This window comes from Abramis brama (genome assembly GCF_963993115.1).
Source record: "Abramis brama genome assembly, chromosome: 8".
In the NCBI taxonomy this organism is placed as follows: Eukaryota; Metazoa; Chordata; class Actinopteri; order Cypriniformes; family Leuciscidae; genus Abramis; species Abramis brama.
In genome coordinates, this window is record NC_139970.1 from 32,968,805 (window position 1) to 32,986,753 (window position 17,949).

A 17,949-nucleotide genomic window follows, 5' to 3' on the forward strand; every position below is an offset into this window, starting at 1 on the left:
AGTACAGTAAAATAAATGAAAGACTGCTTACTGCAGAGCCATGGGTGGAGTGTGAAGTCCAGCTCCCCATCTCTGAATGTAGTTTGGGCGTAATATGTGGAGCTAGAAAGTACATTCAGAGAGTGTGAGAGGTGTTCTGAGTAAATGATTTGTAACACTTTATGATATGGTTTGATTTGTTAAAGGAGTAGTTCACTTTTAAAATGAAAATTCTGTCATCATATACTCACCCTCATGTTGTTTCAAACCTGTATGAATTTCTTTCTTCTGCTGAACACAAAGGAAGATATTTAGAAGAATGTCAGTAACCAGACAGTTTTTGCGTCCCATTGACTTCCATAGGAAAAAAATATACTATGGAAGTCAATGGGACCCAAAAACTGTCTGGTTACTGACATTCTTCTAAATATCTTCCTTTGTGTTCAGCAGAAGAAAGAAATTCATACAGGTTTGAAACAACATGAGGTTGAGTATATGATGACAGAATTTTCATTTTAAAAGTGAACTACCCCTTTAGCATTAGTTAATGTATAGGCTAATAACTAACATGAACTATTGAGCAATTAATTTGTTACTGTATTTATTCATCTTAGTTGATAAAGATACAGCTGTTCATTGTTTGTTCATGTTACTTCACAGTGCATTAACTATGTTAACAAATAAATTACAACTTCTGATTTTAATAATGTAGGCTATTAGTAGCCTAAATGTTGAAATTAACATTAACAATGCTGTAGAAGTGGAGTTTATTAGTAGTAAATGTTAACTAATGTATAGTAGTTAACTAGAGTTTAATAAATGGAACATATTGTAAAGTGTTACCGATGTTATACACCGATTCAGACGTCACGTGAGTTCAGTGTTGGACAGATCAGTTGGTTTAACCATTCATTAAAGTGAATCGGTTCAAAGGAGTCATTAGTTCGCGAATCGGACGTGTCATTTGTGGACAAAAATCTCCGAATGCTCCACGTGAAACAGCACTTTGAAGACGGTGAGAGCGCTCGCGCGCGCGGCCGGGGATGTCTATCGCTCTCTGCTCGTTCATATATGCGCCCTGTCAAGCGCAGCAGTCATTCTATTCTACATCACTCACCGATCAAATAAGACTTTGGCGGCGGGACAATAATTCGCTTTGGCGGCCGCCAAAAAAAGTAAAACAACTGTTGCCAAACATATAACATGCTAGAAACCTAGCATCTTCCAAAATAATAATCACTGCAATAATGATCCAGTCAAAGACTCTTAAGCATTTGCATAATTTAAATCCAAACAGCGACTTTTTGTTTTGGCTGGGCAGTGTATACTGTATTTCTATTTAGTATCATATTGTTATATTTACTACTGATCTGGTTGTACAATTTAACTCAGTTTTTTTTATAATGTATAAAGTGTTACAAAAACTAATGTCCTTTAATGTAGAAAAAACATCATCATCATTAAAGAAATCTGTGCAGAGAACATGCACAGATTCCCTTGCCTTCTGAACAGGCACAGATTGATAACTGATAAAAACAACAATTCAAAGTCATTTCCTTTGGTTGACTAATTTCAGGGTTTTAAACTAAATGCAAGTGTCTGCACAGATGCTAACATGTGATTGGCAGTGCAAAAAACATTTTGTGCAGCCTCGTCCACAAAACAGGCGTTTTAATAGAGGACCAATGAGAATACACAAATCGTTGTAAAAATATGGATGCAGGGTTTATTGATTGAATCATTAGAACCCATTTGCATTCACTTCTTTACATTTATTCATAGTAAAAAAAAATCCACAGGGGTCCAACACGGAGGACACGGCAGGGATGGCGGAGGGAGGAAGGGCGTGTCGTGTCCTCTTCAGAGTCACATTCTTATCATCTCATGCTCAAAGTTCCTCTTTGACCCATTTACAAGTCTAAATCATGTGCTGGTATCAGACATGGACGTCTCCAGCATCATGTTCTCATGCATGTCGCATTCTAAGAGGAAGCGCTGGAAAGCATCGGTTTGTTTGTCGGCGTTAAAAGATGGCGTTTCCAGGCACACATTCACCTCTTCTACGGGTTGTGCTCTGCTCTCATTGCCGTCGGTAGAAGTGTTGAGCATCTTTATCAGTGCAGGCGTCCCAAGGGTCTTTCTCACCTTGTCTTTAATGTCAGTTCCTGCAAAACAAGATAAGCTTACGAGCTGCAAGGACACTTTGAATCCGCAAGTTTACAAAGCACGTGGATGGTCGTCTTACCAATGTAAGCATCCGAATCGCTGATATACATCTCAATGCAGTGGCCCAGCATGGTTACGGAAAATGTGTCGTCCCTTTTAAGACCGAGTGCCTAAAGGAGGAGTTTATAACTCATAATTGATTGAAAAAAACTGACCAACAATACAGAACTATGATTGTTATATATTCTCACAGTGTGAAAGTAGTCAATGGCGCTCTCGAAATCTCCCATGAGGCTGTGAACGTAACCGATGGCTGAGTAAGTAGAGGCATTCTGTGGGATGAGGACCAACGCTTGCCTGTGGTATTCGAGAGCCTGGTCGTATTTCCTACGCAAACAACATGAAAGCAATCACTGACCTGATTTTTGTCTAGTGCATCAGATAAACAACTAGACAAGCTCACTAAAGAGGCAGTGAAAATTATTCTCAACCACTGGAATCAAGAAGTTTAAACATTGCACTTTATTATTGAATGTTCTTCAAATATTTAGTATGGGAGGCTGGGACTAATTTGCAATTCTGTACAATAAATCTCTAGCAACTTCACAATAGATGATTGTTAAAGAAAACCAGTTGTGCATTTCCTGAATGAAAATACCTGATGAAGAACGTTGTTAAAGTTGGATGTGTGCTTAGGTTTCAGGTTTTATTTCTGAAATGCTCAGTTCTGCTCAATATATGTCTCATTTTCGGATTTGGCGATAAACGATTAAATACTTGGGAGAAAAAAAACAAAACCAATTCAGTATTCAAATATTGCAATGGTGTCGTTACACTAGATTTGGAATTCTGAACATTCTATCAATAAAATTGGGAAGTTTTCAAAATTAAATCGTTATCTTAATAAAAAAAAAAATTACAAAAAAAAGCACTAAAAATGATCGACAAAACAAACTTTGAATGCAGTTCTGTTTTGAGCTGAATTCATTGCGGAAGTTTGTAGTTAGGGTTTCAGGACAAATCACTATATCGATACAGTCCGAACAAACAAACAAACAAAGAAACATAAAAGAAATAATTAAACAGCCATTTAGAAATAAAGAATCATGAGTGGAATTATCTTCAAGTGTGAATTGCGAGCCCTTTGATATTCAGTGCGTGGACATGCATAATTCATCAAGCACTACAGTGACAGAACAAAACAAGCACTCTGTTGTGTATCTTGTTTTATCCACTTTAACAGAGCAGGGAAGCAATGTGACCATGCCTCCCAATTCATGCTCTTCATTTAAATACCACTCGAGACAATTTTAGAAACAGGCACTTTTAAGTCACAATTATAGGTTAGTGCACACTACGGCCCAGATCCCGCCTATTTTAACTGGGATATAATGAGGTACTTAAGCTGCAATAATTGGCAATATGCATTGTATTTATATACAATACCGTCACTATTTTTTTTATACTGTATTTTATGCTCACCAAGGCTACATTTGTTTGATCAAGTAAAAAAAAATAATGTAAAACAATAAAAAATGACTAGTGCTGTCAAACGATTAAAATATTTAATCGCGATTAATCGCATTAATGTGATAGTTAACTCGCAATTAATCGCACATTTTTATCTATTCTAAATGTCCCTTGATTTCTTTTTGTCCCATTATTTTTTTTCTCATTTTAATGCTCTTATCAACATGGAAAAGTGGATCGGCTTGCTTTGTGCAAATGGGTTTTTTATTGAAAACAACATGGGCATATACTGTAGTGTCCAATTTCACACTAACATTCTCACTTGGAGCAAATAATCACATCAGAGAATTCGCATCAGCTGTGTTCTTGGCCATCAAGTGGTCTTTCAGATTGGACGTGCTGTGATGATAGCTCAGTTCACAACGACAAAACACACAGATCACTTTGGTATTGTCAATGGAACCATTTGGCAACTTTTTAAAAGTAAACTTTCCATTCAGAATCTTATTGGCATCCATTTCGGCGTCTCGCGCTCGCCATCCACTCAAAACGTAACGTTAGCCTACTAAGCCCAAACAAGTGTGTGCGGCGTGCCTGTTGTTTTGTTTACGGTCTAGCTAGATCCGGTGTGGTGTTGTAGTTTTTCTAACGTTACTAGTTGTCGCAACAGCATGTGAAAATGGGTTTGCGTTAACGCCGTTAATAACGTGTTTAACTGACAGCACTAAAAATGACTGTTTTCTATTTAATGTATTTTAAAATGTAATTTATTCCTGTGATAGCAAAGCTTCACTGTCACATGATCCTTCAGAAATCATTCTAATATGGGTTATTTCACCCCAAAATGAAAATTCTGTCATCATTTACTCACCTTCAAGTTGTCCCAAACCTGTATTAATTTATTTGTTCTGCTAAACACAAAGGAAGATATTTTGAAGAATGTCGGTAACCAAACAGATCTCGGGCCCCATTGACTACCATATCTATGGTAGTCAATAGGGCTCGAGATCTGCTAACATTCTTCAAAATATCTTTTTTTGTGTTCAGCAGAACAAATAAATTAATACAGGTTTGGGACAACTTGAGGGTGAGTAAATGATGACAATTTTCATTTTGGGGTGAACTATCCCTTTAAAAAAACATTTCTTATTATTATCAATGTTAAATATTTTTGTGTAAACCATGATACTTTTTTCAGGATTCTTTGATGAATACAAAGTATATAAAAAAAAACAGCATTTATTTAAAATAGAAATCTTTTGCAAACTTGTCACTTCAACAGAATGTGTCCTTGCTGAATAAAATAATTTCTTTCAAAAAAAAAAAAAATATATATATATATTCTTACTGACCCTCAAACATTTAAATGGTAGTTTAGTTTAATTTTTTTTAAAAACTGGGGGAAAAACAACTAAAACTAAAATGTACTACAAAATCAGAATTCTATCAACTTACTTCAATTTTCGACACACATGACCCAAATTGTTTAAGAGCGGCTCCCATTTGTCGACTGTGACCTGGAAAGAAATAATTCATTAAGACAGAACAATTTACAAGGGTATTTTTTCTTACCATGTACCATCAAACAATTTGTAAGTGAATACAAGAATCTCTGTATATTGGAAATTTGGTATTTTCATTGTTTCATGAGTTGACCGATACACCCAGGAACATAAAAGTATGTCATAATGAACAAGCTGCACTTCACTCCATCTATTCTGATTAAGGTCTATTCAGATAAAAAAACAAGTAGAAAAACAACTAGATCATAGAAGCAAGAGGGCGGTTACCTCATTTCCAATGGCTTTGATCTTGTCCATTGCATCTAGAAACAACTTCTCGGCTGTTTTATAACTGCAACAATGCAAAGCGCTCATCAGTAAAACCACTAACCACCGATGTACATAGTGTGAATTTTTTTTGATCACTTACTCTCCATTTTGGAAGGCAACAACCGCTACCTCATGTATGACAAAGGGGTCTTCAGGCGCGATGCTGAGGGCCTGGCTAAAGAAACGTTCTGCCAGCTTGGGGTTGTTAGTGAGTCCGTACTCCAGACCAATGTAAAGCATGGGCAGGTGACATCTGTTCAAACAGGAAGCCAGAAAGTTTTTTTATAGCCTAATGGCTTTACCAATTTCATAATACACAAGTCATATAACAGAGGCACATATTCTTGTCCTAATTTAATTGTCACAAGCACTGTAGGTCTACAAACCCTTTCATAAGCTGGGCAGCGGTGAAGTAAGCAGCCATGGCCTGATCGTGCTCGCTCTCCACAGCAAACGAGTGACCGTATGCTATCCATGCCGGTCCGTATGTGCGCTCAAGCGTGGTCGCTTTACTGTGGAAGGGAATTTTGGTGTTAACCACAAGTTTCGTCGACAGATTTACTGTCATCATTATGAAACCTTTCCCAGATTTACCACAAAAACATGTTTGCTGAAAATGACCCGGGGCTTGATTTCTGCAGTTTCAGCATTTATGTAATAGGGCAAAAGGTTACAATACTTAAATTCTAATTCACTCTTTTGGCATTTTTTCAAAGGTATAAGTGACTTCCTGAGTAAGCAACGTATATTAGAAATCATAAATGATAATTTCAGTAAGAGTTTTCAAATGTTTTTGTGCTTATGCTCATCAATGCTGCATTTTTTAAATCAGAAATACAGTATAAAAAGTAACACTTTGAAATATTATTGCCATTTAAAATAACTTTTCTATATTTTTAAATGTAATTTATTCCTGTGATGGCAAAGCTGAATTTTCAGCATTATTACTCCAGTCTTCAGTGTCACATGATCCTTCAGAAATCATTCTAATATGCTGATTTGGTGCTTAAGAAAATTTTGTTGTGGAAACCATGATTTTTTTTTTAATTCTTTGATTTATTTTTTGTAACAATGTAAAATACTGTCAGTTTTGATCAATTTAATGCATCCTTACTGAACAAAACTCTTCATTTCTTTAAAAGATAGAAAAAAAATCTTACTGACCCTAAACTTTGAACTGTAGTGAAAGTCCACAAAGCAACTAAATCCAGTCATACCTGAGATACCGCCTTGCATGTTCGTTTTTATGCCCAACCATGAGGTAGTAACATCCAACAGCAAACCATGAAACCTTGGAGAGGTTCACAGAGAAAGAAATGATAAGAAAACAAATCAAATGAAACTCAACTGAAACTCATCTTCTGAAAGACAATTTCCTTGTTACTCACTGGATTGCTGGGATACAAATCCACCAGTTTATGAGACAGGTAAAACAACTCTAAAGAGACAATGTATGGTAACTGTTATGATTCCACATTCAAATTTGACACTTAAATTAAACCTGAAATCAATATTAATCTCATACCATTTGCTTTGCTTAGCTCAACAAGGGTTCCTATGTGCACTGGTAAACAGTTGGCATGAAATGGGTCTTTTACCATAACCCTTGAATAAAAAAACAAACGTTAGACCAATTCAACCTTCAACCCTAAATGTCAAACCGAGCATTAGATAGCGGTGTTTGCAGACTTACATTGATGTAAGAGAGTAGCACATTTTAAAGTCACAGTTGTAATAATGTCGCTCTGCGAGGGAGACGACAACATCCAAGTTGTCCTGGAGACCGTTGACTATATCTGGGACGACCATCTCGCTAGGTTTGTTATACTGAAAGAGAAGAGTTGCTGATTAGCTCTTCGGTGAGCACTTCAAACCCATTGACTGAATAAACAGGTACTTCAAATTCTCAGAGTAATTTGTGCATGTTCTTTTTTAAACTAAAGAATAACAAAACAAAATCAGGAAAAATAATGAACAGCATCTGATCTGTGTGATGCTGTAAATGTTGGCTATTTCATATGTAAATCATAGCAAACCATCTTTGGTACACAAATATTTGAACTTATGAGAGTGAAAGGGGGCCCTCTCACCTTCTTTAATTTATTTTCAAAAAGGAAACGCAGCAATTCCACTTCCTCTTCTGTACACTGTTGACTTAAGGGCAGAGAATCCAAGAAATCTTTTTCTACAACAAGATAACATTTTATTAATTTGAAAGCATTTATTCAGTTTATCCACGGTGACTTTCAAGTGACGAAAATGAGGACATTATGACTATAGGTCAGAAAACAAAACACTAAATAAAAATGTAAAGGCATCATATCTATCTTATGATTTTATACAATCATTTTTTTTGGACCACTTTAAGTGACTTTACTTACAAACAGGGACTAAAGAATTTCAAACATTGCATGTACATATGAATAGTTTCTCTCACCCTCTTGGGCGGTCAACATGTGATGGGACGTCAAAAGGTCAAAGGCTTCAAAGCAGTAGACGTCCAGTTTCAAGGCCTCTTTGTAGCTAGACGTGGCTAGGGGTCTGTTGTCCATGGCATCATAGATCTTCCCCCGCAGGAGACAGATGGAACTATTGATCTGAGAGAAAAGGCCACAGGGAGTAAAAGATCCAGTCAACCTCTTATGCCATTCAAATACCAAGTTTGTTTCTAAACTCAGCATAAAACATAATAAAAATAATCAATGACAAGAAAAAAACAACAACAAATAAGGAGTTAGACTCACTGAGGCAGGAGACATTTCCCATTCCTTTACGGTTTCCCTTGAGCCATTATCCTCCTTTACATTCTTGTCTAATAATCTTTTACTGGCTGCTTCCTCCATGTCCAGTATGTCTAGAGCTTGTTGATATTCTTTGGCGGCATACTGCAGGAAATAACAACAACAACAATATAAAGTACAAATCATTGATTATTTCCTTATTTAAGTTTTAGGAAAAATTTGGTCTGTGCCCACCCCTTGCATGTTCATTTATCACATATTTCGGCAAATCTGATCATGCTTTCAGCTACCAATAAATATAGAACTATTTGCTATATTAACATTTACCATGTAAAATCCATTCCACAAATTGTCCATCAAAAATAATATAAATTAAATTTGTGGCATTAATGTAAATACTCACGTGACATCTTGCAGCTAGATACTGACAGGCTCCATACAACTAAAAAAGAAAAGAAAAAAAAAAGTCTGTCATAAATAACAAGAATTGAATACTTCTTCATTAATTCCCTTGAACATTAAGCTGATTTGTTTGCTCCATTCTATTGCATTAATGCGCTTCAAACATGATTTCAGTGATAAACATTTGTGTCAATTATTTTACTGGGTTACGTATTTGAAAGACTACAACTTGGAGAACTAAGAATATCTGATACTATTGAAATGACTTCTTTATTTACCCCCCCCCGAAAAACAATAGCTCTTACCTTGTCAAGTTTGCGAGATCTGAGCGCATGAGAGGCTCTGTGATACTGTGCTGTCAAATAAAGGCACTGCGCTAACCAATAAATATCTTGAGGATCCTCTATAAGAGATTAAAGAGTCTGTGATTAATCCAATAGACATTTAAGAGTCAAGCTAAATTAATTGAAAGAAAATAAGCATTTTATCTAAGAATTATCAACTGCTATCTGATAGTATATACATAGGCTACTGTGTTCAGGAGGATGAAGACACTTACCATGTGATAAGGATGATACTTTGTCAGCCCAGAACAAAGCACTTTGATACTGTTGCTATAAAATAGATCATGCAAAAACAACAGAGGGAAACTACATTTAATTCATATTTTGAGATTTTCACTATTGAGGTCAAATTGGACTTTTATTCAGCAATTAACATAATATAACTTAGATGAGCTCATTTTGTCACATTAGCGCAGTTTGACGTGCACAAGCCCTCATAGATGTTATATTGCGTATCTATTCCTGAGAATAAAATAGCCCAAAACAACATGATGTCATATTTTTGTTATTTAAATGTCATTTAAGAAGCTTTCGTACCTGGTAGCATGAAAGTCATCTGGGTAACGTTAGCTTCGTAAATACACAAATTATTGCCTAATTCAGTGTACTAACCATACTTTATTTTTCTATAATATTCCGATAACGTAAAGTCATATGATCAGCTTCATACAATCAGAAATTAATAAAATCTAATTTGCTGAGTAAATAAAAGCTAGTATTCATGCTAAATATGCTGCCTCTACTTACCTGATCAATGTAGTGTCTCACTCTTTTACGAAGCCTGTCAAGATTCATTGTGATTGTACTGTTTGTCAAATACAAAAAACTGTCATTCTTGTCAAATGCAATAGATTGAAAATTAGTTTGTAAGACTGATCCTCTGTATGTAGATTGAAGCCCGCGGTTAGCATAAAACGTGTGTTACATTGATACCACTCCGTGGAGAAACACAGATTTTGCGAAGTTCCGTCATTTTTAAATATTTGTATATGGACTGGAAGTAACAACGCAACAAAAAATACAGATTTCAGTGAAAATACTTCTTTTTTTTTACAGACTGAGAATATAACATACACATAAACACAAATAATAAAAATACAGCAATACATAAATACACAAGCTCTTAAACCGTCAAACGTAAAGCTTCTTTGGGTTTTAAACACATTGCCGCTCTCTTGTGGTACACAGGGAAATCGCATTGCACAAGTCCATTTCCGCCATTAAAGGACCAAAATAAAAATTCTGTCATCATTTAATCACCCTCATGCTGTCCCAGATCCACAAGGCTTTCTTTCTTCTGTGCAACAGAAATATTCAGATTTTCAGGCAGAATGGCAGCCTTAAATCTAGTGTTCCTCAGAAGAAAGTCATCAGCTACATAAACATACTGTTTTAAATAGCCTAAATTAAGTGAAATAATCAGTTATTTTGAAATATACTTCAATTTTAACTGTTCAATACACTAAATCCGCTAAAACAAAAGATCTGCCTGTGATGTGAAACTCTGAGATTAATTAAAGGATTAAAAAAAGCTACAAAAAGTTATATTATTAGCAAAGCTTTGTATATTCCTACACACATTAAGTTCATTGTGGATGGAAGTTCAACAGAATGGATGAAAGAAGCATGAGCAATACACAAAAACAGGGAAGATGTCATACGGGTGACCAAGAGGCCAGATACAGTACTGAACGCGTTGCAGAGCATTTTGTCTGACATCAATATTTTCAACACTGCAGATTTGGCACTCTCTTTGGTGAGAAGGAAACCACTCCTGAAAAAGATGAACATTACAGCATGCCTGGTTTTTGCTAGAAGCCATGTGACAAACCTGAAAGCTATTAGAAGAAAATTGTGGTCTGAAGACACTAACATTAACCTCAATGTCCTGAATGTTTGGTGCAAACCAAATACAACCCAAATGCAGTTATCCCTACCATCATGCTCTGGGGTTGCTTTGCAGCAGGATGAATTGCAAAACAGTTTGAAGCATTGTGATTTATGAAGTGAGATATTCATATTCTGGAATGATTATTTTGATTCATAAGTGTGTTGAAGTTGTGATACTGAAGGGAGAATGTTTCAAAGTGAAAGCTAGTAAAGCCTCTTGTTGTCAAAGGCTATTATATGAGTCCTGTTAAAGAATAACAGGGTTGTTGTAGATTGAGAAGAAAGTAAAGGGCAATAATTTATTTCTTAACATAAATCTGGTAAACAAAAAAAGGTGTAACACTGAACCGCGTTGTTACAAGTTCCGCAACAGGGCAGATGACACGTTTGACTTAAAATCACACAAGAACATGGTATGGAGGCATCTTTTTTAGACCACGCTTTTCTTTCATATGTCTCGTATTTCATATAATAAAACATTACTGATAATACATTTCTCTCTGTACATACTGCTGCAGTATACAGTATTTTACAACTGTAACAATAGTGCTGGTGTTGCGAGCCGCATGCTGTGCTGCCCATGAACGTCTGGCTTAAAATGCTGACATGATCAGCATCAAGTCCTGCATGAGATACACACCCAGACAGATGGGTACATAATCTAAAACAAAACTGGAGAGACTATTCCATAATTCAGACTGTAAGGAGTGGGTAGGCAATGAGGACTCTGCCCTATAGAGTGACACTGATTGCTATGGAGATGAGGTACTAGGTTCAAAGATATCCACCCAAAATCTCCAAGGGTTTCGGGCTAGAAATGAGTAGCCAGTGCAAATATAGCTGGCCATGTGCATTTGATGGCTCTATCAGAGATCTTGAGTCTCGTGCTCTTGTCCTTCCGTGGGGTGTGTGGAAGTCTGAGACGTATTTTCCATCCTGTTTTCCTTTTGCAAAGCTTGTCGGGTTCAAGTGTTTCTCTTAGTTCTCTCTTATTATGCTTACAAGTCTTTAAAAAAACTACAAAGTCAATGAGGCGACCAAGGTGCGAGTTCTCGCCCGATGGTAGCATTACTATACAGTTTTGCGTTTTGATCCTGTCACGATTGGCCGAGCATATTCCACAAAGTCATCAATGAGAACAGGCCATGCTCCTGAAACAAAACAGGAGGTCACATGATTAAAATCCACCATAATCTATGAATAAAGGCAGCCAATTTACAGTATAACTTCAAAAATACAAAAACCAACCACTAAAAATTCAGTCAGCAGCATATTAGCTCACAAAACACAACAAAAATGGATGATGTGTCTCACCTTCTTCATCATAGTTTGACATGTCATCTGCAATCATGTTGCCGAAATCCAGAAGCAAGTTCCACGTGTCTTTGGGAATTGATCGTTTATGATGCTCCTGCGCAAAATAAGGGCAGAGACTAGAGAAGCATCTAAATTAATTGCTAAAGGAAATTATTCCACTATGTGGTTAATGTGTTGCGTAGCAGCCAGAAAGCCCATTTTAATTTGTATTGAGTGCTAAAGAGGGTCAAAAGTCCAATGCTGCTATGACTTACCAATAAAAATCTGTTCCAGAGGTCTAGGAACTTAAAACGTCCAGCCAGAACCAGGTTCCAATATGCTACTGCCATCTCTAAATCTGTAATGGAAAAAGACAGTTAAAACAATAACATAGACGACTGTTTATTCAGAGTGAAGAGACACAAAAATGCAGAAAGAACAAATATTACGGTGTCATTACCTAAACCTTTTTGTCCAGGATTCTTGGCAAAGTTGAAGGTGAACTGATAAAAATCTTTAAACTTTCCGATGTCTTTCAGATCCTGTTCTAATCGGGGCAGAAGAGCTCGAAGTTTCTCTGGACTGTCACAGCTGAAGAAGAAATTCAACATTTAGGCTCATAATTAATCAGTCTAATCACTGGCTCATATCCATGTCATTCATACACAAAGATGTATATTAAACTTGCTTTTAGCGATTTAAACCTGACTTCCATTCTGACAATTTCGACTACAGCTTCACTTAGCAAATCCAAACATGCAAAATCATTTGAGAGACATCAAACATTTCAACTGGGACCATTCTTCTGTGGTTATTAGAGCCGAGGACTGTCACAGAAACTATTTCAGTGATTCTGTCAGGTGGTAGGACATTTTATGTGTAACATTCCAAAACCTTTCATTATTACAGAATGATAATCCCAGCCGCCACACAACCCAAATATTGTCAAAATAATGACTAAATAAATTAATGATTCCATAGCCCACCCCAGTTCTGTCATTCCATCAATGAACTCCTTTTTGCTGAATTCACACTGTGTTGCTGCACGGAATTTCCATGCCACAACCAGAACACTGATGCTCGCTGGATCCAAATTGAGGTCATCACAGAACTGTTGAATTCCATCAATCCCAATCTTATTCTCATCCTGGGGATCTGAGGGAGAATAAAAAAAAACATCTAGGTCACTTAAAAAATAGTGTTGGTTCAGCAAAACAAACATTTTTGTGAGGAATTCAACATTTAAAGGTGCACAGAGAAAGTTTTTCTATAGGTTTTGCTAGCTCTTCTTCATCCCAGTGGTTTTGGGCTTTATAATAACACATGAATGCATGAAATTTGTTTATGAAGGTCCAAACATTTTTTTCTTCGCTCTGTGGTGTGTGCGACCTCGACCTTCAGGTCTTGTTTCATTGCTCTAACAGGAACGGCTTGTTAAGACATTTTGTTTTTACACATTTTATTCTAAGTTTTATTCTATTACGTTTTTTTTTTTAAAAGTTGCAATGACAGATCTTTTCTTCCATATTGTGAGGAACATCCGAGTGAAAAGGATTATCGAAAAAAAAAAAGAAGTGTGGTGGGGACTTGGTTCTGAATGCAAGTTTACAATCGACTGTAAGAGCCGGGGTTTATGAGGATGAAATGATTCGAGAAGCCTGCCATAAGTCACCAGAAAAAGTTTCACCAGAAAAGTTATGGCATTTTGAAGAGAAAAAAAAAACATAAGCATGGATGAATTTTTCACAATAAGATTATTAAGATGCACTTAGAAAATATATAGGGTGTATTTCCATTTCATACTGACTTTAAGCACTGGATAAGACCTATATAAAGTAAAGTTGTGTTTTTTATTATTAGTAACTCAGTGGAACTGCATGACACAGCTGGTCGCGTGATCTCAAAATGACAGCCCCCATGAGGGTGTAACCCACTCTGTGTAGAAAACTAAAATAGCTTTACATTTAAATCATAGGAAAAAGTAATAGATTTTTTTTTTAAAGTATCCATTTCTTTATGGGTAAGCCTAGTAAAAAAATCCCCTTTAAGCATGCAATGGTACTCTCAGGCACAGAACAGAAGGCATAAAAAATATCAGAATTAGAAAAACTCACCTTTATATCGATTGTAAAGCTGCTCCAGCTTTTTTCGGTCCACCGAGCTTTTCATGGATTCCTTGTGGTACAAATCTGGGTTCTGAAAGTAGTTGTCGGTGGCCACCTCTAGTTTCCAGTCATTTTGAGTGAGGCAGTATACGGCGGTCTTCTCCCCGGCTTGAGTGAAGGACATGAACTGCCGTACCTTGTCCTTTTGGGAGGATTTTAGCTTATGCTGTGTGGACACAAAAGATATGCCCTCAGACATGAACTCAGACAGACGGAGGAATACACTCAGCAGTGTGTACAAACAGAAAGAGACACAAACAAACATACAGAGAGAAAAAATTGCAAACATTCAGGCACAAAACTAAAGCTGACAACCGTAAACAAAGCATTGAGCAAACGTCCAGACCAATGTGTCAATACAAAAGGACATTCTACCGGTTATAGCAAGTTCGTTTGAAGCACCAAGCATGTGAGGACCTGTGACAGGCCACTTGCTCTTGGCATGTAATATGAGATGGCAAGCTCAGGGCGGCCAGTGCAAAACAACCAGGTTACCCCACAGTTATTTCCATCGATGCACAGTAAGCTGTTTTTACTCTAGTTCTTTAAATAAGTTCAAAAGAACCATTTTGACGAGGCCATCACAAGACATGGAACCAGAACACATTGTGCAAAAAGTTTGATAGCCCACTCAAGACGTGTTTAGAGGGAATTACAATCTGGTAGCTAACCAGGCTACTATTGAGGGCTGGGTTAAAAAGGCAGGGCTAAAAGACTGACGTTTGAAATTTCATGGACTGGGTATGGGTGATACTTAACCCCCCTGTTCTGCTGACATTGACTGCCTGGTTGTTTGGGGTCCCAGAGGCCCCTATTGTATATGTGTAAAATAATAGCAGACATATCAATATCAGTGCGGGTTTTTAACTTGGGGTTTCAATGACACCATAACAGATATCGGCTTTGTTTTGAATGTAAAACAATGAAAACGTGTCATCAAAGTGAAATCTTGTTTAGAATCAGATCGCATGCATTTTGGAAAAGTCTTGACGTTTAACCTGTTCAATGTTAGGTTCGATTTTGATGTATTAAAAAGGGGCTTGGGGTCTCTAAAACCCTCAACAGAACATCAGGGTTTATAGCATGCATGTCTGGCTAAAGCACAGAATAATATTCATTCTTGTATGTTTTATGCAGTACATAGGATATGATTCTAGAACCAAAGCGGAAAGGTACATGCTGAACTCCCTAAATATCAACAACTGACCTTCCTGCACATACAAAACATACACACAATTATGAGCATTCTCGGTGCGACACGCGAAGACAACGACTGGTACAAGACGTGGGACATCTTCGTTTGCCGGATCTTCTCCGTCGAACACAGAAGCATAAAACGAAAGCAATATTTTTAAATTCTATGTCACCTACCATTTTATCACCCGCTGTTTGACCAAATTGATACCCAATGCTCCCATGTACGACTGCGCATGCGTGGAGGCATCAAGGGAATGCGCTAGAACTCCAGCGAGTCTGCGCGGTGAAACAGTTCAGTATTGGGAGTTGTAGTTTGTTTAAACCTGCGTTCAGTAGTTCCTTCTGTCTATGATTATACATTTTCAACCAGTGTTGGAAATAACTAATTAAAAGTAGCGACGCTGTTAATCTACATTTAACTACATTTTCTACAGTGTGTAAGAAGTTCAGCTTTTTCCATTCTCTCGAACGAAATGTGAATGAATCAATTCAATCGGTTCAAAGTCCGATTCATTTTAGAGAATCGGTTTGGTCAGACGGCTCATATGAATCTGCTTCTCTGCACTGCACTGCTCTGTAATGTGCAGCATGACAAATTAGTGGTAGCCTGGCGAAAAATAATCTTTTGTAGCCTATGCCTTCTACTATTGATAGTTCTTTTTTTTTTTTTTTTTTAATAAGTAAAAGGTCTTTTAGTATAATTCTAAAAATCTTTAATGATTTTTATGAAATAAACATAAGAACAACTTTTATATTTTTAGTAGCCTTATATTGCAAGATGAACTTGATGTTAATTCAACATTCATGTTAAAATGTATGTGTTATATGATACAACAGGCTTTTGAGGAATTTTCTCAATCTTCATTGCCACTGAATTATAGGCCTATAATGTTTTTCCCCATACAGAGCTTTGGTAATGAAACTAAGCATTTAAATATCGCCTTAAATAACATTATGGCGAGTTAGTGATAAGTGAGATTTATATATATACAACACATATACCGTTATAAAATTCTCGTTGATTTACATAAACTATCTTCAATCTTACCTTTTTGCCATAATAAGTATACAACAACAAAACCAATTTTCCTCCTTGATGTATCATATGGGCCATAAAAAAAAAAATAAAAAAAAAACATAAAACACATTTGCTAACTTAGATTTTGTCTAAATATTCAATGTTCTATTTAAAAAATTTTTTTTATTATTATTATTCGACCATTATTTCATATGTCTGGCTTTACATAGTTAAACAAACTAGTCTGGGGGGATTAATTAATGTAAAATCTAATAAAAATCATAGGGAAAATTCTGAATGTTATGATACTATACTGTCATCTCTCAGTAGCACAATCTGCAGACTCTGCCAGCATAATCTAACACTGGTTATGACCTACTTTCGATCATGTTCAGCTGACCAGTGCAGTATGGCTAAACCTTTGAGTGGATAACATAACAGCGTTGGTTGTTTAGTCTGTACAGAGCAAAACAGACTGATTTGAACATGTATTATTATAATAAATAATAATAATTTGTTACATTTATATAGCACTTTTCTCAGCATTCAAAGTGGTTTATTGAAGGGGGGAATCTCCTCAACCCCCATTTGCAGCATCCACCTGGATGTGTTTAAAGTACTATTCGTTATATTTATTCAGGTCTGTTCATATTTCATGTATGTTGAGCATCATGTCACCTGCTGCTCAAAGTGTTTTAGTAACTCTTAATAAACAGACACAGCATGTGTTGCAAGACATTCTCTGATTTACATGTGCAGTTATTTGTGAACACAAACAGTGTTTAAAGTCAGGTACATGAACACATTGTGATTCATTGGTTGAATTATGTTTAATACAGTATATGTCTCATTTATTGGATGAATATTTTAGAAAATATATAACAAAATTGTATTTATGTTTGGCCTATATTCTATTTTCCAAAGGTAGCAAATCCACCTTCATAAATGTACAGTATTTAACCTATAGATAATGTCAAATTTGCCCACCCAGAGAATGATAGTGACATGAAAATGGTGACACCCTTTTTTGAACTCATCTCCATTTAGTTATCTGTATAAAACATACTGTACAGTCCTGTCTGTGGGGGCAGCATGAATACAGATAAACAGGTCACAGAGTCTGAAACCAAAAACAACCTTATAACACATATCACAAAATATTGATATATGTTTATGTGACACCAATTACCTCCATTATATAGAAAAGACCTAGGTGTAAAATATTTAAGTACTTCAAATTATAATATTTTGCAGAATTTGTACGTTCTGTTAAACCAAATGCTTGCACTTTTACTCAATTATTTTTTAACCCATTACAGACATAGTGCATGTCATATGACTTCAAGACTTTACTTAATGATTTAAAAATTAAGTATTTTAGTATTTTTTCTACTTTATCCTATAATGTGACTAACAAGCCAATCAATCATGCTCACATAAGTTTAACTT

General features: G+C 36.2%; 2 protein-coding genes across 4 annotated transcripts; both read right to left on the reverse strand.

The window, feature by feature from the left end:
- Positions 1-1,679: 1,679 nt before the first annotated feature.
- Positions 1,680-9,883, reverse strand: cdc16 (cell division cycle 16 homolog). The gene is made up of 18 exons (XM_084123137.1): positions 9,682-9,883; positions 9,150-9,204; positions 8,896-8,993; positions 8,592-8,630; positions 8,192-8,332; positions 7,885-8,044; positions 7,538-7,632; positions 7,141-7,274; positions 6,973-7,052; positions 6,836-6,885; positions 6,665-6,738; positions 5,834-5,959; positions 5,548-5,700; positions 5,406-5,469; positions 5,071-5,132; positions 2,397-2,532; positions 2,225-2,315; positions 1,680-2,144 (listed from the first exon to the last, which is right to left on the reverse strand). Exons 1-18 carry the CDS (start codon positions 9,727-9,729, stop codon positions 1,903-1,905), a joined length of 1,848 nt encoding a protein of 615 aa, XP_083979263.1. The 5' UTR covers positions 9,730-9,883; the 3' UTR covers positions 1,680-1,902.
- A 1,204-nt stretch (positions 9,884-11,087) lies between these two features.
- dcun1d2a (DCN1, defective in cullin neddylation 1, domain containing 2a) lies at positions 11,088-15,792 on the reverse strand. Of its 3 annotated transcripts, none has more exons than XR_014607567.1 (7): positions 15,657-15,792; positions 14,235-14,451; positions 13,107-13,275; positions 12,581-12,711; positions 12,396-12,478; positions 12,139-12,257; positions 11,088-11,975 (listed from the first exon to the last, which is right to left on the reverse strand). XR_014607567.1 is itself a non-coding variant. In XM_084123149.1 (7 exons), exons 1-7 carry the CDS (start codon positions 15,657-15,659, stop codon positions 11,896-11,898), a joined length of 780 nt encoding a protein of 259 aa, XP_083979275.1. In that variant the 5' UTR covers positions 15,660-15,792; the 3' UTR covers positions 11,088-11,895. The 3 variants fall into 3 exon arrangements, 2 of the variants coding, with proteins under 2 accessions (XP_083979275.1, XP_083979276.1); XM_084123149.1 differs by having other exon boundaries at positions 12,139-12,235; XM_084123150.1 differs by lacking the exon at positions 15,657-15,792 and adding an exon at positions 14,661-14,795 and having other exon boundaries at positions 12,139-12,235.
- Positions 15,793-17,949: the final 2,157 nt, after the last annotated feature.

Bases quoted from the DNA above. Each gene is read 5' to 3' on its own strand.
- cdc16 (XM_084123137.1), bottom strand. From the start codon at position 9,729: ATGAATCTTGACAGGCTTCGTAAAAGAGTGAGACACTACATTGATCAG. The intron at 8,045-8,191 runs GTGAGTCTAACT...CTTTTCTCTCAG, and splicing joins GGGAAATGTCTCCTGCCTCA to ATCAATAGTTCCATCTGTCT. The intron at 7,633-7,884 runs GTGAGAGAAACT...ATCTTGTTGTAG, and splicing joins CATGTTGACCGCCCAAGAGG to AAAAAGATTTCTTGGATTCT.
- dcun1d2a (XM_084123149.1), bottom strand. The intron at 12,712-13,106 runs GTGGGCTATGGA...TTTCTTCTTCAG, and splicing joins GATGGAATGACAGAACTGGG to CTGTGACAGTCCAGAGAAAC. The intron at 12,479-12,580 runs GTAATGACACCG...TTTCCATTACAG, and splicing joins TCCTGGACAAAAAGGTTTAG to ATTTAGAGATGGCAGTAGCA.